This window comes from Sturnira hondurensis, unplaced genomic scaffold (assembly GCF_014824575.4).
Source record: "Sturnira hondurensis isolate 20B ecotype Veracruz unplaced genomic scaffold, ASM1482457v3 Scaffold0018525, whole genome shotgun sequence".
Classification (NCBI taxonomy): domain Eukaryota; kingdom Metazoa; phylum Chordata; class Mammalia; order Chiroptera; family Phyllostomidae; genus Sturnira; species Sturnira hondurensis.
The window spans coordinates 13,900,829-13,927,369 of NW_028091156.1; the positions used below are offsets into that span (position 1 = coordinate 13,900,829).

The 26,541-nt window shown below is 47.2% G+C and overlaps 2 protein-coding genes across 5 annotated transcripts in view; both read right to left on the reverse strand.

The window, feature by feature from the left end:
* Positions 1-6,275, reverse strand: part of ABCB10 (ATP binding cassette subfamily B member 10) — a 32,601-nt gene extending 26,326 nt beyond the window's left edge. The window contains exon 1 of the mRNA XM_037069371.1: positions 5,608-6,275. Coding sequence (XP_036925266.1) covers positions 5,608-6,091 — 484 coding nt within the window. The 5' untranslated portion in view covers positions 6,092-6,275. The remainder of the gene's footprint in view (positions 1-5,607) is intronic.
* Positions 6,276-22,623: 16,348 nt separating this feature from the next.
* TAF5L (TATA-box binding protein associated factor 5 like) overlaps positions 22,624-26,541 on the reverse strand; it is a 31,911-nt gene continuing 27,993 nt past the window's right edge. For all 4 annotated transcript variants that reach the window (XM_037069489.1, XM_037069490.1, XM_037069488.1 and 1 more), the window contains exon 5: positions 22,624-25,959. In XM_037069489.1, coding sequence (XP_036925384.1) covers positions 25,162-25,959 — 798 coding nt within the window. In that variant the 3' untranslated portion in view covers positions 22,624-25,161. The remainder of the gene's footprint in view (positions 25,960-26,541) is intronic.

A 26,541-nucleotide genomic window follows, 5' to 3' on the forward strand; every position in this document is an offset into this window, starting at 1 on the left:
CTTTCTCCCTACCTTCACCTCTCTCTAAAAAATAAATATAATCTTTTAAAAAAGAAAGAGGAAAGAAAATGTAAAATGCAGATTGTTGGGAGAAGGGACAGCTATGTCCGCTGCCATTTAGGGCCGAGAGACAAGGCACCAGGAGTCCGGGCACCACCTGAAACATTTGATGTGGATTACCTTTCTCCACCCTTCCTACGCCCTCACCATTCTGGGTTTTTCAGAAAGGAAACCCACGTGCAGACAGGTGAGGAAGCTTACCCAATGCCACCCAGTTCTTGTAATACAGAACCACATTCTGAGAACCAGGCCTTCCTCGTCTTCCAAGAAATGTGGGAAGACGAGGTCTGTGAGAAAAAGCACAGACCTAGCCTGGGAGTTAGGGCAGCTCAGGGGGCAGAAAGGCTGCAGGGCACGGCTGCATAGGACCTCACCGAGCACAGGGGAGGGAACTGAAAAATAGAGTGAAAAGCTAGCAGGTTCTAGATTACACAGCAGATTACGGAACTTGCGGCAAAACAAGCTAGAAAAGGGCCTTAGGTTCTGGAGTGACAGTCAGATTTGCATTTGAAACAATCCGCTCTGGCTGCAGCGAAACGAAGGGAGAGGACTAGAGGCTAACACAGGCAGACAGATGGACAGTTAAAACACTGTTCTGGCCAGGTGAGGGGGAGCTAGGGTGAAGCAGGGTGAGAGCAAAGGAGATATGTCCGAAGTTGGGACTAGCAGGCAGTCCCAACTTCTGACACCTGGCTGTGTGACCGTGAGTCACTCAACCTCTCTGTGCTTCAGTGTCTTCGTCTGTAAAGTGGCAATAAAAATACTAGGTCCCTGATGGAGATGTGAGCAGGAAGTTAAACCCACATGTAAAGCACCTGGAGCACTGCCCAGTGCCTAGTAGGCGAGAAACATGGGCTATTACCTTTATTACTGTTGTTATGGCAAGGAGTCAAGAATGACCACACACCTGGCTTTAGCAAAGGCTTTCACTCAGCGGTCCCACTTCGAGAGAAGGGAGAGAGGAAAGGCAGCTCCAGGTAACTCTGGTGTTTAGTCACGTTCAATGTTCAGGTGTCTGGGGGGCCTTCTGTGGATGTGGGTGGATATCATAGAGAACACAGCAACAGAGGATCTAGCTGTGCAGGTTAGAGGCCAAAGGGAAGGAGCCTGGCATCTAGGCTGGGTGAGAAAGGAAGTGGAAACACCAGGAGCTGAGAGACTCGCGGGAAGCAGAGTGCAGGAAAGGTCTCCAGCCCGCGGAGGAAGCTGCGGGGCACAGACTGGATCTGCTGGGGAGCAGATCTGGTGCAAGGCTGAGCTGCTGGCGTGTGCCCACAACCGCGCAGTTTGTGCCACGGTGCCAACAGGGAGGGCGGCCACGGGCTCCAGCACTCGCTATCCAGTGGTCATGTTGTGGGAGCCTCCTATGTAATTTAAAGTCTTTTAGCTGCCACATTAAAAAGAGTGAACAGGAAGAATTCATTTTAGTGACACATTTTATTTGACCCACTATATCCACAGTACTAATTAACATGTAATCAAGAGTTTAAAAAGTAGTGATATTTTACTTTTTTCATACTAAGTTCCTTCAAAATCTGGTGTATGGTTACACTTCCATCAGTGCTGCCCAGCACCCTGCACAGCTTGGAGTGGCCCTGCGTTCTATGAAATTCCCATGCCCAACATCCCTGGCTCTCCGGAGCTGTCTCTGTTTCAAAGGCTCAGCCCCACTGTCCTTGTACAACCTTCACCCTGACTTGGGCTTCGGGAAGCTATCGTTCTAAGCACTGCCCATCATCGCCTGGCTTACTGCACCCACTGGTTTAAAGTCTATTGAGGTCACTTCACGGTCTGGCATCGTAAAATATAATGACAAATTCAGCAAAAGCTCCTGGCAGGCATTAGGTTCTAAGAATGGCCCTAATCTAAAAGCACATAAGCCCTTATCAGGAATTTCAGTGAGAGGTACCCTCACGGCGGGGGTGGGGGTGGGGTGGGGGTGGAGGGGTGGAGGCAGGGCTGTGTACCTTCCAGTTTGACTAGGAAGTTGCCTGGGACGTGTGGGGAGAACAGGCTGCCTCTGTACCCAGAGGCCCGGTACAGAGAAGAACCGTAGGGTATAGGCCTCTGTACCCACAAGAACTTCCCGGTTGGCAGCATGGTTCTAGTCTTGCAGGACCCTAAGGGCCCACAGCACACCCCAAAGGCCCAACTTTATACACGATGCCCCCAGCCTGACTCCCTGGGGTGGTCAGACACCCCAGCAGCTTCTATCTGCCAGGTGCAGCAAGAGGGCTCGGACCAATTACTCCTTATCCCATCAGTCCACACGGCCTCCCGGAGAGTCCCTTCATCTTTTAAGACTCCTCTGGCCAAGGTGATAAGATGCAGAATTATCAGAAAAGAAAGGCTGGAGAGCCACCTGGCAGGCCCCAGCTGCAGGAAGACAGCTGCAAATTCCCACACACCGTGAGGTGAGGTGCGGGGAGAAGGGGCAGAGGGGCTGGGAAAAGAGAGGATGCCCACATCACCTGTAAATGATAGGATGCATGATGCTCCACACGCATCTGTAAACATTCCAGTGGGTTTTTAAGTTTCTAGTACAAACGACTTCAGATGAAAGTCTCCTGGTCACACAGTTCAGGTGGTATGTTTGCAAACTGAAGCTGCTGAAAACATTATTATTCAAGTGCATAGCTGAATTAAAAAAAAGATTTTTGTATTTGCTTTTCTCAAAATTAACAAATTAAACGCTGGAACTCCTTCAACTCAGCTTTCTTTGTTCTGTTGATTAAAAAGAAAATAGGCACAAACACACAGCTGCCCTCTCTCCACCACTTTAATCCGATGTGCCAACATCTGGGGCTGCTATTATGATGATAAGTTACAAATTAATGACCCCTCACTTCCTCTTAATCCCACTAATGCCAACATCCAGATTAGCTTCCAAATACATATAATGACTTCTGAGGAAACCATATGTCCTAATAAGTGTTTCATCAGATTTCCTCACAAGATACAGTATGTATTTATCACATGTTTTAGAAGTTAAAAGAATTAGCTGGTGTACCCCTCCACACCATGCCCCTCTCATTTCTCGCAGAATGAATAAAAACTTCATTCTCTAAAAAAAGAAAAAAAGTTAAAAAAATTAGTGTGCAACCCCAGACTTATCCTCCAGTTTTATGTTCACAATTATTCGGTGTGGCATCTTAAGGTAGCTCCCCTTCTTAAAATAAAAGGAGGCACAGCCTCGTTTAAGGCTGTCACCTCAACACGTCAGCATGGCAGGACCTATGGGGACACGGTAAGAGGGCCCAGGGCTGACGGCCAGAGAGGCAGGGCTGGGCTACCCAGGAGGGCTGAGCATGTGCGGCACCCGAAAAGCCTGACACCCCGAGAATCTTGACATTTAATATTTCAGAAACCAGACAAAACCGGGTGTGTGGACACTTACTCTGATTTGCATGCAGAATGGTGGCCACATCCGGTGGCACTCAGAGTCCCTCACTCGAGACCTCACCTGCGCCCGGTCCCACCATCAGTTGCTCCTTCATCTAAGGCCCCTGGAGCCCCTGCCCTGGCCCACACTGAAGACTGGGGAGGGAGAGAGGGGCAGAGAGAGCCACTCTCTCAAGCAGGTTGGTTGGTGAGAGCTTCTCTTGCCATTTTCCTTTTTTTGGTAAGTCAAACCTGTATGACTTCATTTTTCACATTCTTTTGTTTACTGTTTTAAATTTGTATTGATTTTTTTCTTGTGTGTGTGTGTGAGAGAGAGAGAGAGAGAGAGAGAGAGAGAGAGAGAGAGATGGATTTGTTGTTCCACTACTTGATGCATTCACTGGTTGTTTCTTGTTTGTGTCCTTCCCCGGGGATTGAACCCACCACCATGGTGTATCAGGCCAACACTCAAATCAACTCAGCTACCCGTCCAGGGCTTCAAAACTTTCTTCCAAAAGAAAGAAACATCTTCATTTCCAACAAAATCTACATACAACCAAGCAATGAAGTAATTCCCTTTATACCTCAGTGAGACTAAGACTCCCCCCAAACTTGAACAGGCAGCCAGAGGCAAAGCATTCCCACTGTAACCGCCCTCCTCCGCAGCACCAAGCTGCTGGAATCACAAATCACTTCCTAGGAGGAATGTCCTAAGGCAGTGGTTCTGCAGCGAAGAATGTGGGTCCCCACGGGTGTCAGGTGTTGCAGGTGACAGCCTCCCAGGTCCTTTCCAGGTCTTCAGCACAGCTGCGGTTTTGTCTCTAATCACGTGATGATCTCACTCCTGCCCCCCCTCCCCCCACTACGCTGGAAGTCCCAGCAGAAAGCAGAAACCAGAAGCCAGGTTTCTTTCTGTTCACCATTGTAACCCCTAGGGCCTTACACACAGCTAAAGAAATGGAGAGTTTGAGAAATCTAAAAAAAATTGCACTTATACATTTCTCTAATTATGGCTAAAAATGAGCTATAGAAAAACTTCCGTCTCTGGATTCTGTTTCTAAAAACGTCCATTTTCTTTTAAAAATGACTCGCTTATGACTTAGGTGGGTTGTGAGCGACAGTTTCTCAAAACTTCTGGAGGTCACAGATCACTCTGGAAGGGGCAAAGTAACCCCCTACTTATGTCTCATGGAGGTAGAAGCACTGAGACAAATTGGGGAGGTTAAGATTGCTTTTGCTTCACATGGNTGCGGTTTTGTCTCTAATCACGTGATGATCTCACTCCTGCCCCCCCTCCCCCCACTACGCTGGAAGTCCCAGCAGAAAGCAGAAACCAGAAGCCAGGTTTCTTTCTGTTCACCATTGTAACCCCTAGGGCCTTACACACAGCTAAAGAAATGGAGAGTTTGAGAAATCTAAAAAAAATTGCACTTAAACATTTCTCTAATTATGGCTAAAAATGAGCTATAGAAAAACTTCCGTCTCTGGATTCTGTTTCTAAAAACGTCCATTTTCTTTTAAAAAATGACTCACTTATGACTTAGGTGGGTTGTGAGCGACAGTTTCTCAAAACTTCTGGAGGTCACAGATCACTCTGGAAGGGGCAAAGTAACCCCCTACTTATGTCTCAGGGAGGTAGAAGCACTGAGACAAATTGGGGAGGTTAAGATTGCTTTTGCTTCACATGGCAAAAACATTGACTGATAAACTTGCCTAAAGCAAATGATGTTTTAAAATTAATGTAAATACAAAATACAAAAATAGCGATGTCTTTGGCTAGAGTTAATTTCCAATAATGAGCGACGGGGAAAACCCGGCTGGTTTTGAGAATGCTGACAGAGCCAAAGAGGAACAGACCCGAATTTCTAGGGAGACACCGCTCCCCTGGGTAACGTGTGTCAAGCTAACCAAACCAACATAAAGCGGATCTTCAAACTGGTGCCCAGCTTCAAACTGGAAAGGCTTAACCATTCCACTTCGAGGCGAGCGTCCCGTCCGGCACTTCTCGGTACAACTCCCCCAGGGAAAAAGGCCACCCCCTCCCTCCTCTCGGTGCTGCCCAAGGTCCCGCACTGTCCCCCGCTGGAGGCCCCGGGACCACGCGCTCTGGAAGGGGTGCTGGCTGGCAGAGGGGAAAGTAGAGGGCGAGGACCGGAAGGGCCCTACCTGCCAACCTCCGGCGTTCGGGGTACGCCAGCCCCAGGAGCTTCCGGGCCTCCGAGCGCCGGGCCGCCGAAGGGCGCAGCCGGGAGTCGTCTTTAGGATCGGTCGCGGCCGCAGGCAAAGCCGGTCCGCGCCGCCTGGCGTCGCCCCCGGCGTCGCGGGCGAGGGCAGGGCCGCCAGAGAGCACGGAGCGCGGGAGCCCGATGGCGCCGGGGGACCGCGACCACAGTCCCAGGAGACGCGCGAGGCCCGCTCCGCCGCCTGGGCCGCGGGGACCCCCGCCGGGGCAGCAGCTCGTCCAGCGGCGCGGGCTGCGCGCGGCTGCCGCACCCGCGAGGAGCCCCGGCCCCGCTCCCCAAAGCCGCGGCGGCCCCAGGCCGGTCGGCTGCAGCAGGGACACTGGGACGCGGGCGACCGGTGTCCACGCCAAGGCCAGCGGGCCCCGGCTCGCGAGCAGCGCCAGCGGCCAGGCAGGGGGGCCGCGCATGGTGCCGCGTCCGAGCCGTGTGTCTCAGCCCACCCGGCCCGGCGCGCTCGGAGCCCGAGGACCCTCCCGGCCCGGCCGAGCGGAGGGCGTGCACTCGGCGCCGCCCGCCGCCCCGCCCGCGGTCACCAGCAGTCACTGGTTTCATCAGGCTATCCGCCCAGGCGCCCGCCTTGGGCCGCGCACCACGCCCCCCAGGGAGCCCACACCAGACCAGCTCAGGGCGCCCCCCACTGGGCACCTGAGCGCGCGGCTCGCGGCCAGGGTGGTCAGGGATGGGAACGAGGGAGGCGGAGAGCACCACTGCGCCTGCGCACTGGCGCGCGGGGAGCTTTTTCACGCTTCTCAGTCCTCTCGCGTCAGAACCTGGGAGAGGCGCGAGCCCTTTCTCACGCCGTCGGACTCGGCGGAGCGCGCAGACGCGATCACACGATGCCCGGCGCAAGGATGTGGCCGCAGCACTGCGAGCTGGACAGGGCGGTCGATAAGTCAGCGGTCTTGGTGACTCCAGCCGGCACCGGTCCTGTCACCCTACGTCCCGATGCCGAGCTCAGGGCCGAGGGGTAGGGACACGGCTGGAGAAAACATCGAGGCGGGTCAGCTCAGATAGAAAAACGTTGCGGGGAGTTGTTTAGTGAAGTGACATTTAGATAACTTTGAGGACGGAAAGAGATCATTTTATAGCGTCAGCCAAAGTGCAAAAAAAGCACACGCGGTGGAGGCACTCGGGCTGCTCAGAATGGAGACCAATCAAAGTGCAATGTATTTTAATACACGTGCTGGGAAAGCCGGAGTAGAGGGTCTCTGAAGCCATCAGGTCACAAGGAGACCTCTGGTGGGAGCATCTGTAAATTGAGGGATACTCAGCGACCAGCCTGCTTCTTAATTTGAGTCGTGGTTGAGGATCGTGGATAGCACTTTATTCAATCGCAAGATATATGGGTTTGGAGGGGGAAAACACCCCTCAATAATCAAGATAAATGTTTTAATGTGATATTTTTAAAAAATCAAAATTAATGCAAAAAACAGGCACAATAAGCAATATGCCAAACAAACGCACGATCCTCCCCCGCACTTGCAGGATCCAGCCTCTCTTCTCATCCTAATCTCAGCCCTGAAAATCTTATTTACAAAGGCAGGCAGTTAGCAGCTGGGCCTGCTGTGCCAGTTTCTTTGTTTGTTTGTTTGTTTTTTAATTTTTGCTTTAAAATATTATTTACTTGATTACTGAGACGTTTTAGGGCCTCCTAAAATTTCATCCTCAGGAGAATGCCTCACTTAATCTCAGCCTACTAGGGGTCTTGTTAGGTAGTAAGGAGTGTAAAATTTTTAGGGAAAATGTTGATAATAGTGTGGAACTATTAGGTTGGCCAAAAAGTTGGTATGTTTTTTTCCTGTAAAATGAAAGACACATTTTCCATTTTCACCAATAACTTTATTGCTTTGCATATTTCGAGTCCGTTGGCTATCTCCTGCTACAGGCTTCTAATGGGTAGAGGCCAGGGGCGCTGCTAAACACTTTGCAATGCGTAAGACAGCCCCATGGCAAAGAATTATTTGGCCAAAATGTCAATAGTACCAAGGAATTTCGCAAACCACTTTTGATACATTCAATCAGTGACAGCACCTTCTGCATACACTAATCTTTTTGTGTGTGTTTCAGTTGCATTGTTACCTTTCTTGAAATAATAAAGCATGATACATCAAAAATGCTGCATGTTTTCTTCCATCTTTAATATTAAAATGGCTGCACAAAAATTCACCAATGTGGATGTTTTTTTTAAACGCAGGCCGATAGGACAGCTGTCACAATACAATCTAACAAAATTGTTTCAAATGAAGTGAAAGACAACAAAGTACTACCAGAGCCATCTTATGGGGAAAAGAACTAGAAAGAACTTTTTGGCCAACCCAATAAATCATGGTTGAAAGGTTCCGGTCAAGTGAGTTGGAGGCATGCCATCCTCTCCATCCTCACCTCTTGACTCGGTGGCAGGCACAGCCTCCCCCTAAGTTAACCACGACTTAGGTTCTCAATGGTGTCTGACCTCTGGAATGCAGGCTATAGATGAAGACAGACACCACTGATTTGTAAGCAGGCACGTTGCTTCTGGGAAAGATTTGGTTAGGTGGCTTCTGAAAGGAAGGGAGATAGTCCTCATACCCAGCATTATGCGTCCTGTTACTTTCCTTTTGAGTCCAGCAGAAACAGTTGTGGAAGCATCCCATTCTCCCCATAGGAGAGAAAGTAACAATTTTAACTCACACGTAACCTTCTTACTTTCTCTTTCCTACTTGCTAGAAAACTATTGCTGCCAGGAGGTCTGGCCAAGGCAAGACTGGCCTCTGCTTTCTGCCTCCCCCCGGCTTTCTCAGCCGGCACTCCCTGAAGCCTGGAGTCAACAGAGTGTAGCTAATTAAGAAATAAAAACAACAACAATAAAACCTCTGCTTTTTTAACTTGACAATTTTGTTGGGGATAATTATTTTCTGATTGATTTTTTTTACAAATGCAAACAAAAGTTCCCGGCTAGCTATCATATAATATATGAGGAGAGAATGATTTACTAGCATAAACTATAAAGAAAATGTCCATGGCTCTTAAAAAATACAATGGGGGAATGAAGTAGGGAATAAATATTGGCAGAAGGACTTAATGTAGTCATCATGTCTAAAAATGACTACATATAGTCAGTACAAAACATACACACTCATACATATTCAAATTGGAAAAGGTCATAATAATGCAAAGCAATAACATGTATGCCCACCTGAAAATAAAGATAACTTCTCATTGCCATTTTAGAAATAGGATACAATTCCTTGGCCACTGAAAAGGGCAAGAAATGCTCTAAGGTGTGTTTGGGGAAGAAGGAAGCGAAGCACTTAGATATGAGTGGATTAATAGTAAAAATACCACAGCAAAACAGGGAGAGGTTGCATGTGAATTCTGAGACTCCGAGACAGCAAGCGAGAATTCAAATCCTGCCCACAGACAGACAGAAGGACTCTTGGTGGCTGTGTGATTGCACCAAGCAGTAAAATCCAGCCCTCGGTGAACAGACTTTTAATAGGTTTAGTGGACCACAGCTGTCACATTCAAAAAGGACTTCTTTTGACCAACACTTGAGAGCAGTTGGGATTACTGCAAGAACAGTTCCACCTGTGGGTTCTTGTCCTTCTCAAAGGGTGACAAGGGAGCTCATGGGGACACCAGGAGGGGGCCCCTGAAACACAATAGTGCAAGGCGCAAACAGAAGTCTCCTGGCCTGCAGTCTGATCTGATTGGGAGGTGGGGGGGTCATGTGACCCTCTTCAGTCCATTTCTTTTTTCTCTTAACTGAAGCATTTAGCCCCCACTGTCAAGGGCAGGGTTGATGGCTGAAGGTGGAACATGCAGACTGTGAAAGTGCAAACCAGGACGAAAGTTCTTTGTAAATTCCTCTGAAGCCCAAATGAAGGTAACTTCACTGTGTGCTTACGCGATGTCGAAACTGTAACTTTATCTCCTAGACACGTGGCTCAGGCAGGCTGAATGCAACATATGTAGAGGGTTCAGCATCTTTGGCCTTACATTGTCACACACACACACACACACACACACACCCCTTTTCCCAAAAGATTCTAGAGAAATGTTGTTATGGTTTGAATTGTGTCCTCAAAATATGTGTGTGTGTGTGTATATGTGTGTGTGTATATATATATATACACACAGGGTATGTGTGTGTGTATATATATATATATACACACAGGGTAGGGCAGAAGTAGGTTTACATTTGCTTGTATGGAAGATAATACAATAATAAATAATAATACAAGAATAAGTTCTGGATTTTGCATACTCGCAACTGTAAACCTACTTTTGCCCCACCGTGTACATGTCAAAATCCTACCCCCAGTAACTCAGAATGTGACCTGATTTGGAAATAGAAGCGTGGCAGATATAATTAGTTAAGACAGAGTCATATTGGGCTGGCAGTAGGGTATCATTATAAGAAGACAGCCATTAGAATGAAGACAGAGACACACAGGGAAAAATGCCATGTGACGATGAGGACAGCTTGGAGCCGAGGGACACCGAAGGTGGCCAGCAAGTCGTCGGGGGCTTCGAGGGCAGCTCTGCACAGGCCTGTGTGGACCATCCCCTGAGATGCGCGGTGCAAACAGGCAACCAGCAAAGCAGGTGCTCCACTGCATGCATAGGACTGTATATTTGTGTAAAAAGTAAAGACACGCATGTTCACATACTCTTATATTCACATGTGCACGGAATATATTTGGAAAGATTTACAAGGAACTGTGGTTATCTGGAAGGAACTGAATAAGGGTGGGTGTCCTTTTGTAACTCCCAAATTTTCACCATCTATTCAAAAGTGAGTTAAAACTATGGTTCAAATTAAGGAAACAATGAAAGATAACCTCCTGTATGGGGTGGGGGCGGGGGGGAGGGAAGAAGAAAACTTTAAAGACACCAAAGGATTACATAGAAGAAGAATGCGTGGACCCTGGCTGGGTAGCTCAGTTGGTTAGAGTGTTGTCCTGATAGGCCAGGGTTGCGGGTTTGACCCCCCAGTCAGGCACATACAGGAGTCCACAGATGATCCATCAATAAGGGGAGCAACAAATCAACGTTTCTCTCTCAAATCAGTACATAAAAAATTTAAAGGAAAAATGTGCTTGGCAAGTTTGTTCAAATTTTTAAAGAGAAAATAATTTCCATAGGATATAAACTATTGTGAAGGACAGAGACCTGGCTGGTGTGGCTCAGTGGACTGAGTGCTGGGCTGTGAACCTAAAGGTTGATGGTTTCATTACCAGTCAGAGCACATGCCTGCGTTGCAGGCCAGGTCCCCAGTAGGGGGCGTGTGAGAGGCAACCTATCAATGTCTCTTCCATTCCTCTTCCTGTCTCTAAAATTAAATAAAACCTTTTATTTATTAAAAAAAAACATTTTTACTGTCTTATTTTTTAAAAGATTTTATTTATTTATCTTTAGAGGAGAAGGGAAGGAGAGAAGTATCAATGTATGGTTGCTTCTTGTGAGTCCCCTGCTGGGAATTGGCCTGCAACCCAGGTATGTGCCCTGACTGGGAATCGAACTGCGATTGTGTGGTTTGCAGGCCCGTGCTCAGTCCACTGAGCTACACCAGCCAGGGCTAAATAAAATCTTTTAAAAAATCTATTCTGAAACATAGAAAAAAGACTTCTTAATTCATTTTATGACATTCATTAGTCCTGCTATTCACATCCAAGAAGGACTACACCAAGGCACATCATAATTACATTAGTCAAGACTAAAATGAAGGAGAGAATCCTAGAAGCAGCAAGAGATAAGGAGATAGTTACTTACAAAGGAGTTCCCATCAGACTGTCAGCGGATTTCTCAAAAGAGACCTTACAGGCAAGAAGGAGCTGGAAAGAAGTATTCCATGTCATGAAAGGCAAGAACCTACATCCAAGATTGCTCTATCCAGCAAAGCTATCATTTAGAATGGAAGGGCAGATAAAGTGCTTCTCAGATAAGGTCAACTTAAGGGAGTTCACCATCACCAAGCCCTTATTATATGAAATATTAAAGGGAAGAAAGAAAAGAAGATAAGAAAAAGAAGAAAAAGAAGATAAAAAGAAGAAGAAAAAGAAGATAAAAAATATGAACAGTGAAAGGACAGCAAACTCACAGTTATTAACAACCACACCTAAAACAAAAGCAAACCAAGAGGACAGCTAGATGGAGATCACATGGAGGGTTAGCAACAGGGGAGTGGGAGGAGGAGAAGGGGGGAGAAGATACAGAAAATAAGTAGCATAGACAGTAGGTAAAAAATAGATAGGGGGCCCTGGCTGGTGTAGCTCAGTGGATTGAGCGCGGGCCTGCGAACCACACGATTGCGGTTCAATTCCTCGTCAGGGCACATGCCTGGTTGCAGGCCAGTTCCCCACAGGGGACACACGAGGGGCAACCGGACATTGATGTCTCTCTCCCTCTCTCCTTCCCTTCCCCTCTAAAGATAAATAAATAAAATATAAAAAAATAGATAGGAGGAGGGCAAGAATAGTAGGGGAAATGTAGAAGCTAAAGAACTTGTGACACATGGACATGAATGAAAGGGGGGGAATGGTGGGGAAGAGGGTGTGCAGGGTGGAGGGGAATGAAGAGGGGGAATAGAACAACTGTAATGGTATAATCAATAAAATATATTTAAAAAATTCTGAAGCATAGAAAAAAGACTTCTTAATTCATTTTATGACATTCATTAGTCCTGCTATTCACATCCAAGATAGCCATAAAAACAAAACAAGACACGAAAACAGAAAAATTCTTAATACAATAATAGCAAGTTATATCCAGCAGATCATTTTAAAAAAACATTATTACTAAGCCAAGAGGACAAGAATACAACTGGGGCATTGTACGATGTTCCTCTGGGCCCTGCTGAGGAACACTGAGCGGTGAGCCCCCGGACACATTCTCGTCTCAGACAGAAATGAGACAAGGGTGCCGGTCCCCACTGCCACTGTTACATGCTGGGCCTCAGGTCCCAGCCAGGGCAGACGACAACGAAGGTAAAGGAGGTATAGTCATCAGCAAAAAAGAGGTACAGTCATATATACACGCGGACGATGGTCTTGTCCACCTGAAGAAACAGAGAGCAAAGTGAAAAAATAAGGAAGGGAGAATTCTCCAAGGCAGCTGAATCCAAAACTGACGAAAACAGCAGTGTTCCTGTACATGAAGGTAAAGAAGTAAAGAATACACCGCCCCTCCCAATGGCATTAATAATTGGAATACAAATATACATAAGAATCAAATTAAAGGGGACATACAAGACTAAGGTGAAGATAATAACAAAATGTTACTGAGGGAGAAATAAGAAGACTGAAATAAAATGTTTTCCTGAAAAAATATTCTCCTGGATGTGAAAAACAGTGAATGATAATAGGAATACAATGATGATATAATTATGTCTTCTGATACACAGCCGGTTCAGTGTTAAGTTATTTATACATGATTACAGAACTTTTCCCGTGCTTTTTGTTTTGTTTTGTGTTTAGACAAATGAAGAGGCTGCAGCCAGAACTGTAAGGCAGTTTTCCCAAGATCACAAAAAGTGGAAGAGGCCCCCAGGATTTGAGCTCTGGCCGTCCGTTTTTAGGACGTATGTCTGACAACCAAGTCGGCTCCTTCACACCGATTTATAAATCTAACACAATTCCAACTGAACTCTCAAAGGTATTTTCTAACTTCCTGAAGTGAATCTAGAATCTAAGAAAATAAAGCAGCCAAGCAGCTGGCCAAGTAAATATAAGGCTCCCCATACAGGCTCCAAAAATATATATGAAGTAACAGAAAGGACAAACAAAACCACACCTGTAGCATAGTTACAAACCCCACGTTATCAGGAAATGGAAAGATAAATGCCAGCTTCTACCAGGGCAGATCTTCCTAGCTTCTGCTGTGCAGATTTGAACAGAACTGGGGAAGGAGTCCAGAAAAACCGTGAAAAAAAATCAGAGTGGTGGTAATAGGGAGAAAGTGTCTAAAATTCACCTAAAATCACAAGAGGGAGAAGAAATTCAATGAAAATATAGTTTGTTTGTTTTTTTTAAAGAAAGAATTCTAGTGGATCAAAACACTGCCGGCAGCTTTAAAAATGAACAGGACTCAAGGTAATTACCCCAAAAAGAAAAAAAGGAGAAGATGGAAAAAGTCTGTAAAAAGAAAGGATAGGTTTTTTTTTTTTTTTTGAGATTTGGGTGGTACAGAGAAAAGGGGGAAAAAGGAATTTAGAATCCTGCAAGAACCAAAATCGATCGCACAATCCTTTTCTACTCCAAAAAGACATCCATGAAATAAATTGCACTTCACTACTCTGACCAAAGAGGGCGCTCTTGGACTAGCAATCTTAAAACCTAACCCCAAACCACCACTTTCCAGAGAGCTTTCATCCACCAGAGAAACTATGCTAGGTAGGAAATAGGGAAAATTCAAAAAGTTTCAGCCGATAAAAACCTCTCCCCTCAAAATGAACACAAAGCAGAAGGAAACTGTAATGCCATACACAAAATTAAATTGAGTATCTCCTAACAAGCATTTGGGATATGCAAAACACATTGAATCAGAAATGAATAAGCTAAGAACCAAACAGATTTCTTAAAAAATAGTGAGAAGGGAAATGAATTGCTTGGACTCAAAAAAGAATTAGAAAAAAAATCATCTCTGAGTTGAATACTAAATGATGAAGTACGCAAGGGAAAATAGTTTCATATAAAAAATGTAATAAGCAGCATTGAAAAGAGCCAGGAAAACAACTAAAAGAATAAAAATGAGAAAAAGAAAGAAAAAAAGGCCAGAATGTAAGTGGCTGAAATGGAAGACAAGTGAAGAAGGTCCAGAGTTATTATAATTGGAGACGCAGATCAAAACAATAGACCAAAACTAATATGTCAACGTATAATCCAAGAACACATTCCAAGAACAAAAACAGTCTGAATCTACTATTTAAAGAGCCCACAACTACTTAGAAAAACTGACCCAGAATGGGAATGAATAATTCTAAGACATAGAGTAAAACGACCCCAGGAAGCGGGATTCACTTCAGCGGGGCTCTGGTGCCTGCGAAATTGGTTCTTAAGGGGTGTCATTTGTGTAGCTGGTAGGGTGATGCTCTGGTGTGGTCTGAAGCAGCCACCAGGTGTGTCGTTTCTGGGGCTCCTTGGGAGGGGCTCTGGTGCAGAACAAGGTCAGTTTCGGCCTGTGCCTGACCCAGGGCCACTGGCAGGAGCTACAGTGACCTGCAGTGGGTGGCTGCTTGTGCGGAGTTAGGAGGCGCCAGGGAGCGGCTGTGAACCGAGGCCGGCTGCCACTGGGCTGGGCCTGCGGCTGCTTTGGCAAGAGGTCTGGGGCATGTCAAGGCCAGACACCACGTTTGAGAAATTTTTGGAAGGCCAGCTGCTGGTGAGGAACAGAGGCTGAGGAGGGCTCCTGCAGCCCTTGGGTGAGGTAGGGGCTCAGGGAATCACTGGGGTGGGGTGAACAGTGTCAGCCAGATTGATGGAGCATTTAGATTTGTCACTGGCCTGTGCCTGCCGGCTGGATGGGGAGAGGACTCAACAAAGGAACAGTGGCATCCGCAAGCACTTCTGTCCCCAGAGTGAACTGCCCTGAGCCCTGTTCCTCCAGTCCTTCCCCTGAAGCCAGTCAGTTCAGTTCCTCCCTGTCTGTCCCTGGTGCTGTCTGAGCTTCTGCCCCAGGGCCGGAGGTCAGAGTGAGGGAGTCTGGGAGAAAGTGAATCGGTGAGTAGGTCCATAGGCAGGCCCTTTCGGAGAAAAGCCTGGTGTTCCAGACACCCTCTGCCGCACTCCCCCGCACCCAGAGAGGGTGAGCAGCGTGCTCCAGCCGGCAAATCTGCTGGTAAGGCTGTGTTGTGAAGAAAGTCCAATGCAGAAATAGTAATCTCAGTAAGCCAAAATAAATCATACAGGTTCATAAGATTGTGCTTTGACTTACCACCTTCCTCCCTCTCCCTCGCTTTTCCTTCCTCCTGCCTGTGAGCCTTGAGAAAGGGCCAGCCCCCAGGACTTCTGACCCCCGGCCCTCACCTTGTCCTGTCCATGCACAATAGCCTTTGTCTCTACCCCTCCCGCTCTGGACTCCTCCCAGCAGCGTCCAGAGAGCCCTGGTGCAGCAACGTCCAGTTGGCCTGTGATGGCCTCATCAGTGCCCTCAAAACTAACTAGTGCGCTGTGACTGATAACCAGCATGAGAAACTGTCCATCACCGTACATCACATATGGAAATGTTTTCTTCCACGCACCACCCTCTTGAGTCTCAAATGTAACGATCACTTTTTAAAATATATATTTCTGAAGTAAGGAGAGGATAGGACTTACAACTGAATGGCACCTTATACCTGCTCTTGGCCAGGTGGCAGTTGACAGGGCACCTGTTGCCCCAGGTGCCCAGTTCCAACACGGCAGCCACTCACTGCTTTGGCCGTCAAAATATTTAAGGGCAGTTCTCCTTTATTTTTTGTTCAAATAAGTTTTCCACTTGTTGCTGTTCCTCTTCCCCTTCTGGTACCCCTATAATTTGAATATTGGAACGTTTAAAGATGTCCCCAGTCTGGCAAAGGAAATAGACTTTGAAAGGAAATCCAGGAAGCTCAGAGAGTCCAAAGAAGCTGGACCCAAGAAGGAACACACCAAGGCACATCATAATTACATTAGCCAAGATTTAAATGAAGGAGAGAATCCTAGAAGCAGCAAGAGATAAGGGGACAGTTACCTACAAAGGAGTGCCCATCAGACTCTCAGGGGATTTCTCAAAAGAGACTTTACAGGCAAGAAGGGGCTGGAAAGAAGTATTCCAAGTCATGAAATCCAAAGACCTACGTCCAAGATTGTTCTATCCAGCAAAGCTTTCATTTAGAATGGAAGGGTAGATAAAGTGCTTCCCAGATAAGGTCAAATTCATGGAGTTCATCATCACCAAGCCTTTATTATATGAAATGTTAAAGGGACTTGTCTAAGAAAAAAAAGATAAAAAATATGAACAGTAAAAGGACAGCAAACTCACAGTTATTAACAATCACACCTAAAACAAAAGCAAACCAAGAGGACAGCTAGATCAGGAGAGGAAACATAGAAATGGAGATCACATGGAGGGTTAGCAACAGGAGGGTGGGAGGAGGAGAAGGGGGGAGAAGGTACAGAAAATATGTAGCATAGATGGTAGGTAGAAAATAGACAGGGGGAGGGCAAGAATAGTAGGGGAAATATAGAATCTAAAGAACTTATGACACATGGACATGAACGAAAGGGGGGGGAATGGTGGGGGAGGGGTGGGCAGGGAGGAGGGGAATGAAGGGGGGGAATAGGACAACTGTAATGGCATAATCAATAAAATATATTTTAAAAAATGAAAAAAAAATATTTAAGGGCAACTTGAGGAAGAAACAAGAAGCCTGGTTGTTTTCTGAAAGCCTCTTGTTGACACCTAAGATAAAGAAGGTGCCAACACCAACCTTGCCGAATGGATGTCTGTGACTTGGGAGGAAAACCTGGAGATAATTTTATTTTTTTAAAGATTTTATTTATTTACCTTTAGAGGGGAAAGGAAGGAGAGAGGAAGAGAAATATCAATGTATGGCTGCCTCTCATGTGTCCCCTACTGGGGAACTGGTCTGCAACCCAGGCATGTGCCCTGACTGGGAATCGAACCGCGATCCTTTGGTTCACAGGCCCACACTGGAGTTAATTTTAAAATGCTTCATCAAATGTGTATTCGAGGGCACAGAGGAGAAAACTTAGTACTGACTCAAAAACCTGGACTCAGTGTAGAGATCTTTTGGGAACACCAAAACAATGAACTTCACTTATGTTATAAAAAGTATCTAAGTCTAACTAACCCTGGCTGATGTGGCTCAGTGGATTGAGCACTGGCCTGCAAAGCAAAGGGTTGATGGTTTGATTCCCAGTCCGGGCACAGGCCTGGGTTGTGGGCCTGGTCCCCAGTAGAGGGTGCACAAGAGGCAATCACACATTCATGTTTCTTTCCCTCTCTTTCTCCCTTCTCCCCTGTCAAAAAATAAATAAAATCTTTTTTAAAAAAGCATTTAAGTCTAACTAAACAAAATTGAACATCCGAGTGACAAGAAAGCATGTTCATCATTCAATGACAGTTTAAAAACTGCTGCATAAAATAAGGCGCCCTTTATAGTCAACAAGCCTTAGACTCAGTATCACAGTGCATGTGTGCCGCACCAGCTCACAGTGTAAAAAAATACTGTCGGTTGGGTCTAAAAGTGGGAAAGGCCCTGCCACGGAACTTCCACTGAAACAAACAAAAACAAAACAGCAAATTAAACAAGCCTTTCTTGATTCCACATGTCTCAGTCTCTGCACCTTGCGAGCGTTTCAAGATCTGTCTGCACGGCTAGTTCCTCTGCTTCCCACTTCCTCATCAACATCTTACTTTCAGAAACATTTAAACACAATGACATAAAACTTCTTTGAGTGACCTAACCAACGGTGCTCAAGTTCAAGTGGATAACACCCCGGCACCCCTTCCGGGTGGGCCAGGAGCCCCACTCCCCGGTGCCGTGTTGTTGATTTTGGATACAATACTGAAATACAGAGTTGGTTTTGTTTGATTTGAACTCCAAATGGCATCCTTCTGCAGGAATAATTCGTGTTACTCTTCACCTTCACCGAAGGTCCCTCCTTAATTTCAACTGCGTAAAAAGAAGCTGCATAGTATTCTGGGGGGCATCTGAGATCTTGTTCCCTGGCCTGTGTTATCCGTTTGGCTCACATAAACTTATAAAAATTCTCAACAAAGCAAAACACTGCAGTTACCTCCATGCCGTTGCCCATAACTCGAGTCCATCCATTCTTCTGGCAGGGTTTATCAGGATATGACTATGCAATGAGGTTTTATCTTTCACTCGGTTTAGTGTAGTTGCAGTGTTGGGAAATGATGGACACTGTTGCCATGGACATTTGCACACATGGATCCTGGTGAATGTAAGTGTGGATTTCTGGGCCCATGGTAGGGACTGCCGGTCATGACAGAGCATGCCTTTGTTCCACTTTGCCGTGTGACACCACACGGCTTCTCAGCACAGGTCACAGGTCACATTCTCACCCTCACAGGAGGTTCTTGATGCACCAATGGCTGGGCTTTGTCAGGCCCCTGCAATGTGATTGGTCTGATGGGTGCGTGATGGTATCTCGTTGTTTGAAACTTGCATTTCCCCCAGTAATACCGGGTTAAGTACTCTTTAATTTGTTGGCCAGTTGGATTTTTGTGAAACGTTTCCCTTTGATACTTTTGCCTTTTCCCCCATGGACTCACTCATTGGTAGTTCATGCATTTTAGAATTCTGGAGACTGTTAAGACCCTAGTCTCACGTGGGTAAGTTGAAATGAACACCATTTAAAAAACTCAGTTCCTTCACTACATTATCCGTATTTCAAACGCTCAGTAGCTCCATGTGGTTGGCAGCTGCCTCACCGGACAGCAGGGGACTACGGAAGCTGTCAGTGCTCCCAGCGTGTTCTGTCATCCACGGGACAAGACAGGACAGTGAGCGCTGCACTGCACTGCACAGCCGATTCCAACACGCAGCGCTGCGCTAGACATTTGTGTCGCTCAGGTGTTCCCTCTGCCTTCTCACACCCATGGGCTGTCCAGGACTTCTTTTTGTGCTTTTTCTGATGAGTGGATGTTTTTGAATTTAATCTCCCTTTTGGGTTAGGGCTTTTTTTTTTTTAAAGGTTTTGTTTATTTATTTTTAGAGAAAGAGGGAAAGAAGGAGAAAGAGAGGGAAATGCCAATGTGTGGTTGCCTCTCATGCGCCTCCTGCTGGGGACCTGGCCCACAAGCCAGGCATGTGCCCTGACTGGGAATTGAACTGGTAACTCTTTGGTTCTCAGGCCGGTGCTCAGTCCACTGAGCCACACCAGCCAGGGTGGGTTTTTTGTTTCTTTAGAAGTGTCTTCCAGTCCAGAGGTCATGAGGGTATTCTTGTAAATGGTTTATATGTCTGCTTTTCACACTGAGGACTTTAACTTGCCTGAAATTTTGTGTCTAGCGAAACAGGGTCCTAATTTCACTTTTTTCTCCTGGATAGCCAATTGTCCTAGCACTGTAGTAAACAGTCTGTCCCTCCATTCTTGTACGTGTCACCTATTACAAATGAAGTGTCCAGATTTACTAACCTCTCCACCTTTCAGCTCATTCCGTGCATTTTTCATTACTCAGGCGTAAGTGCTTGTGCTAATAAGCTTGTCGGCTGCCTTCCCACTAAATCTGACGGACATTCTTTAAACCTCACCTGAATCTTCGGTTCATCAGCACAGCTGACCACTCCTGTTTTGACGCACTTCATCCTCTTGGCTCTGAGGACAGTGCCCCCTCACTTTTTTCTGTTGTCTGGCTGTTCCTCCTCTCTGGCCTGTAAATGCTAGAGCATGTCACGGTGTAGTATTGAAGTCATATCTCCTCCCACTCTATGTTCTTATCCTTGGTAATCCCACCTATCTGCAAGGCTTCCAATTCCAACTACATGACATTGAGTCTTGCCCTTGTCAGGTCATGTGGTGATTTCCAGGCCTAATGCAAACTGGAGAGATTTGGATTCCGCCCCTCTTGCTTATAAGAGTGAGGAATAGAAAGTGAGCTCACATTCCCACGAGACAGGATTGAGGGGAGCCCGGCCCTCATCGCTGTCAGCAGTCCCCCCAGTCACGGGCAAAGCCTGCCCATGACAAACTCAACCACGTAATGGAGCAGAGTGGAAGCACAGCACTGAGGGGCCCTCAGAGGTACACAGGAAACCTGCTTGACCTCTGCTGTGTGACGTGAACCAAGGATGTCTCGTTTTTAAAACCACTGGGAGTCAGACTTCTGTCTCGAGTGGCACGAAGCCCCCTAATGAACCCAGCCCCCAAAGCAGCACGTCGGCCCAGGCCTCTCTGCTGAGCCGTGGGAGTGCCTCTCCGAATGCCCACCCCACCTGGTTCTCATAAAGCACCTCCCAGCTAAGAGGTCCCATCCTCCAGTCTTGACCTTCTACCCAAACGTCTCCTTCCTCTAGTAGTTTCATCACCATAAAGGGCAGCCTACCCACCAAGCTGTTCATGTTGGAAACATGTAGGTGGCCATGAATCCCTTCCTCCCCACCCAGTCCAGGATGAAGTGCGGCCCAATCCACCTCTGCAACAGTCACAGGCCTGCCCACTTCTCTCCACTGCCACCGTGGCCAGGCAAGCCCAAGTCACCTGCATCTCTCCCCGGACGCCTACAGTGGCCTAACCAGTCTCCTGGTCTCCTCATTCTCACTCACACACCCTTCATTGATTCCTTAGAGCTGCAAGTGATTTAAAAAAATCAGCAGTTATTTCACATCCTATAAGGCGGCCGTTAGAAGAATAAGCTATGAAGTGTGTAGAGGGCTAATTTTCTATTGCTGCACAAGGAATAACTCCAAACTTTAATGGTTGAAGCAACATTTAATGTCTCCCCATTTGTGTGAGTTGGAAATCAGGTGGACGTCGCTGGGCGCCTGTATTTCAAGGTCCAGCAGGGGACCACCACCGAGATGCCAGCTGGGGCTGCAGTCGCCCCTGAAGGCCTGGCTGGGGCAGCTGCGCCCAGGCGGGACTCAGGTCCTCACATGTCGGCTGGAGGCCACTTTCAGGTCACGGCCCCAGGGGCCGGGCTACAGGGCACATGGCTGCGGGCTTCCACCATCAGCAGAGCCCTGTGCTGAGCTTGGAAAAGACCGGGTTCGGCACCTGTTGCTGAGTTATACCACTGTTGGAGTGGAATTCCGGTTCTCAGCGTGGGGTCAGTGTCCTGTTGCCAATGACACTGAGGTAGGAATCGGACTGCATGGCCTCCCTACCCTGCCCCATGCAATGGCTCCCATCTCTCCTGGGGTAAGACTTTAGCTCTGGACAGTGCCCTGAGCCCTGCCCACTACCCACACGCCCGTCGTGCTGTCCTGTTCCAGGCCACACTGCTCAGCCCCACTGGACTTCTCTGAGTGTACAGGGTCTTCCCACTGAGGGTCGGGGCTGTTCCTTCCGAGCTCTGCCTGGTTGCCTCCTGTTCGCCCCCAGGGCTTACTCAGTTGTTATGTCTTCAGGGAGGTTTCTTTGAATGCTTAACCTGAATTAGGTCCCTGGATATATTCTTCCATAGCTCCCAGTATAGTGAGCCCACTCACTGGTGTTTGGACTTATATATTCATGGCATTATTTGATTACTATCTCTAAATTATAAGCTCAATCCATGAACTGTTATTGGTTTTGCTTACCACTGTATTTCCACACACTAACACAACATGACATGAGGGCATGACACGTAGTTAATATAAAGAAAGATACTTCTTAGCCCTGGCTGGTGTAGCTCAGTGGATTGAGCGCGGGCCTGTGAACCAGAGGATCGCGGTTCGATTCCCAGTCAGGGCACATGCCTGGGTTGCAGGCAGGTTCCCTGCAGGCCAACTACCAGCAGGGGATGCACGAAAGGCAACCATACATTGATAAAAAAAAAAAAAAAAAGAAAGATACTTCTTGTTAGGTATTTCAGACAATCACAGGAAGTATCAAAGTGTTCCTTTAATAGAGCAAGTGACAAGGAACATCTGGATTCCTTAAATTCTATAATGAAGGTTTTGCTTACCACCGGGCAGTTTCAAGTCATCTGGCTGCTGTGTAGGTGTCGGCAATATGAATTTTTGGTGTGGGCTGAGCAGATTCAATAGACACTTTTTCTAAAACATGCAACTGAAAGCCAAGTTGAAGTACAGACTAAGTTTTTAATCCATATACTTAAATACCAATCTGGGCAATAGCAGAATGAGAAGCCTACACACTCAAATATTTTTATACAACCAAGACATTTTTAATATACAAATAAAACCAATGAAAAGCTAGCAATTGTATCCTTAGAAGCTGGACTTTGAATTTTAAAATTTCAAATGATTTCCTGTTTTGTCTGTCTTCATTACTTTCCTTTATCCTAATTTTCTTTCTTTCTTTTGACCAGTCTACTTCTATATTAAAATTACAGTCAGATTTTCTGAGCCTGACAGTCTAAGAAATTTCAGCTGTTGCCCCGCCCCCCCACCCCCCCACCTTACACACATTGAGGAGATTTATCACTGTGGTTCAAAATAACTGAATACTCTAGAGTTTCTTTATTCCAAAAATAAATAATATAGGTTTTCTCAGATTTAGGTATTTCAAATACAAAACGGTAACATCACCAGTCCTGGCCACATCACAGGAATGCTCTGAAGATAAAGCGCGTGAGAGAGCAACCCGAGAGGGTGCCCACGGGGCTGGGCACCCCAGGGACACCCCTGCACACGCATGCCCCTTACATACCTCCTAAGATACTGGGGAAGTCGTGACAGGCATTCTATAAAGTTCCATGACCCCGCCTTAAAACGAGCTTGCAACAGAAGGGAAAAAAAGGCCAAACACACAGATTAAGCGCTTCAATTGAAATCACAAAGTATATACACGATCGATAATGTGAAGACTGACCAACCTCATACATTTGTGTTTAATCAAAGAAGTCCTGTGTTAAAAGACAAACACAAAACCTACACATCGGTGATCTTTCCACTTCTGAGAACGATTCCGTCCAATTTATAAATTTCATTATTTCTAGCAATACACCATACAATCTAACTTAAGTACCCACTTACTACAGCTAAGAATGCACTTGAATTCTAGGCTTTTCCCACAGACCATGTGGAAGGCGATGCTGTCTGGCTAAGTCGCCAAAGGATCCTTCTTATAACGTTTCAAATACATATTCGTATCTACAAGGAACATTTCCTATTATTTAGCACCTTAGGCTCAAGTAAAAAAGTTTTTTGGCACAAAATTCTAGAGTCCTCCTATTTAATTTCCTGATAATTCTGGTGTCCTTGCAGAATATTACATATTTAAGTACATTTAAAAAATTCTGGCATCATTTAAATCTTTGAATGAGTCCATTATTTGAAATCGTTCAATAAATAATCTGAATTAAATAACACAGGTCTTATACCCCTTAGCAATTTCATAATTTGATTTTCAAAGAAAACTGGAAGTCAAATCTTACAAAATAACTCTAGACGGCAAAACAGATGTTGTCCCCCGTCGGCAACTGGCAATCCTGGACGCAGAAACGGTGGTAAATACTCCCGACAGTCCCCGTGAACACCGAGGGAGTCGGGGTTCAAAGTCGGCTGGACAGACCACAGCGGCAGGCAGGAACGCGCGTCCTTTGGGGCTGGTCTGGCCCGCGGAACCGGCTGTCACCCGGAAGGGGAGCTGCGTGCCGGGCCACACACTCTCCCTCCTCACGGCTTAAATGAGATGCCGACGCTTTTGTTTGGAAACTAAATACATTTTAATAGAAAACAAAATACAAAATAACTTTTCAGAAAACAGAAATATTTAATCCTTTCCCCACCAACTGGAGCTTGCTTCGTCCTCCAAGTTTTATATGCGTTCATTCGTCCTTACAACTTTTTCACAAAGGGCTGGTTAAACTGCTGTTGCAGGAGGTGGGAGCGGATGGGTTCCAGGAGAGAAGGACTGAAAGAGCCACACCTCGGAATATTTGCTCATTTGGAAATTCAGCATTTTCTCACGCTATCTTTCGACTCACAGCCTCAGATTATTTTCATCTCTCTACGGCAATATGGCCTTTCAGGGAGAACCGTTCACAGAAGCGCAGCCGTGAAGAGAATCTTTTGTTCCCACCGTCCCTGCAAGAGCCCAGGACGTTCTCCATCAGTCCGCCCACCTGCTGCTAGAAACACGTTGGTGGGGGACAGAACCTGTCCCCCAGAAACGGTCCCTTCCTCACAGTACACTGCGCTACGCAATTCTCTGAATTCCCTGAACCTCAAAAATTCCAAGTATCACAGCCAGTGTCAGGAGTCAAACCTGAAAGATGGGGGCAGAGAACACCCTCTGCCAGTGCTACTTCCTCTTCTCAATAATAATAATAATTACTATAATTATAATAATAATAAAGAATCCTGTTCTCTGTAATTACGGGAAGGGATAGACCTTTTCCAGGTGATCCTGGCCTCCTCGCCCCATCCCCACCCCCACACCCCTACACCAGTGGGGACCCCCTTTTATCCGGCGGCTAATGGCACGCAGCCCCACAGCACCGCTCCGCCTGAGAGCCCTCCGCGACCGTCCTGGGGCCACGCACGGCAGCAGCAGCATCTCGGTGTCAGAGGGGGAAGTGGGATGGACACGAGGCGCTGGGACACAGTGGCATCTTTGTAAGAGCCTGCCATCCAACCTCCAGAGCATCTCGGTTCTCGATCTCAGGTCCGTGAGTCGCCATCCGTCCTCCCCCTAGTCCTCTGACATGTGGGGGGCTGACTGAAGGGTGGCGTGCTCAGGACGTCTGCACAGGGGAAGGGGGAGAGGCGGGGGGGGGGTCTTTCACAGTCAGTCAGTGATTTGATCGTAAGACTTGCAATCTGGAGGCCCTCGACACCGCCGCTGCCCCAGTCCGTCACAACGAAGGTAAAAAAAAAAAATCAATGTTCCTGATTTTCCTGCGTGATTCCAGTCACCAGAAGGAGGTTGCAGGCCATGAACTGCACACTCAGCACATTGCTCATCTGCCCGGTGTACACGCCTACGAGCTCGCCAGAGGAGCCGTCGGCCGCCGCGCTGCAGTAGGTGTTCCTGATGTCCCAGACGCGCACCGAGTTGTCCATGGACGCGGAGGCAATCAGACTGCTGTCCGGACTGAAGGTGAGGCTGGTGATGTTGTCCGTGTGGCCTCTCAGTTCTTTGTAGAGGGTCCCAGAGGCCAAGTCCCACAGCTTCAGCCGCTGGTCCTCACCGGCCGACGCCAAGTACTTACCGTTGGGCGAAAAGGCAAGAGAGAGCACCGGGCCGCGGTGGCCCGTGAAGAGCCTCACCGAGTTGCCCTGCTGGGCACTCCACAGCCGGACAGTCTTGTCGGTCGAGCCCGTAGCCAAGTAGTTGGAATTAGGGTGGAATTTGACACAGTCCACGTCGGCCAGGTGGCCTGCGTATATTCTCAGCGGGTACGTCCGATCGAACGACCACAGCCTTGCTGTGCGGTCGTGGGACCCACTGGCGAAGTACAGGCTGTACGGGCTGATGTCCAAGTCCCACACGGGGTAGGCGTGTCCTTGGTACAACACAGTGTTGGTGAAGCTCCCGAGGTCCCAGTACCGAATGGACATGTCTTCGGAGCAGGAGAGCAACCCTGAGCTGTCCGCGAGGAACCTTGTGCTGTACACCGGCCCACAGTGCCCCCGCAGGGCCTTCATCTCGGTGCCGGCGGCGTCATCCTCGTCATCCTGGGGGCGTCGGGTGGGGGTGCAAAAGAGACACACACAAAAATGTTCAGTGGGCAGTGTGGAAAACAAAACCTTTGGGGGGCGGGGAGACAGTGTGTGGGAAATAGCATCCACCTAGTAAATGACAGTGGCCTTCTCCTTAAGGGCAATCCCAGGAAACTTAACACTTGTAACTGTGTTTAACTGAACGAAGAAGGAAAAAAGTCCCTTACAGCTGACAAACTGCTTTCCTTAAATTCACGTGGGGGCCAAGAATATATCAAATCAAAAGATGCAGTGATGACTGTGGATCTTACTCTTAGGTTGAGGATTACAGCCGTCGAAGGCTGGTTAAAAGGCAGCCATCCTGTGGTAACCTGCACAGTTAATTCTGGTATCTGCCACTCAAAAAGACTGACTTTTGCATTTATGTCCAGCTCGTAGATTCTTTTATTCTATGGGCTGGTCAGGGTCAGCTGCTTTATAAGCCACCGTGCTCCCTGCATCCTGTCCGCTAGGACAGATTGGGCATGCTGACTGCCCCCTCGCCTGGGGTCGAGGGTGAAGGCTGGTGTGGTCACAGTTCATGATTAGTACGGAGCC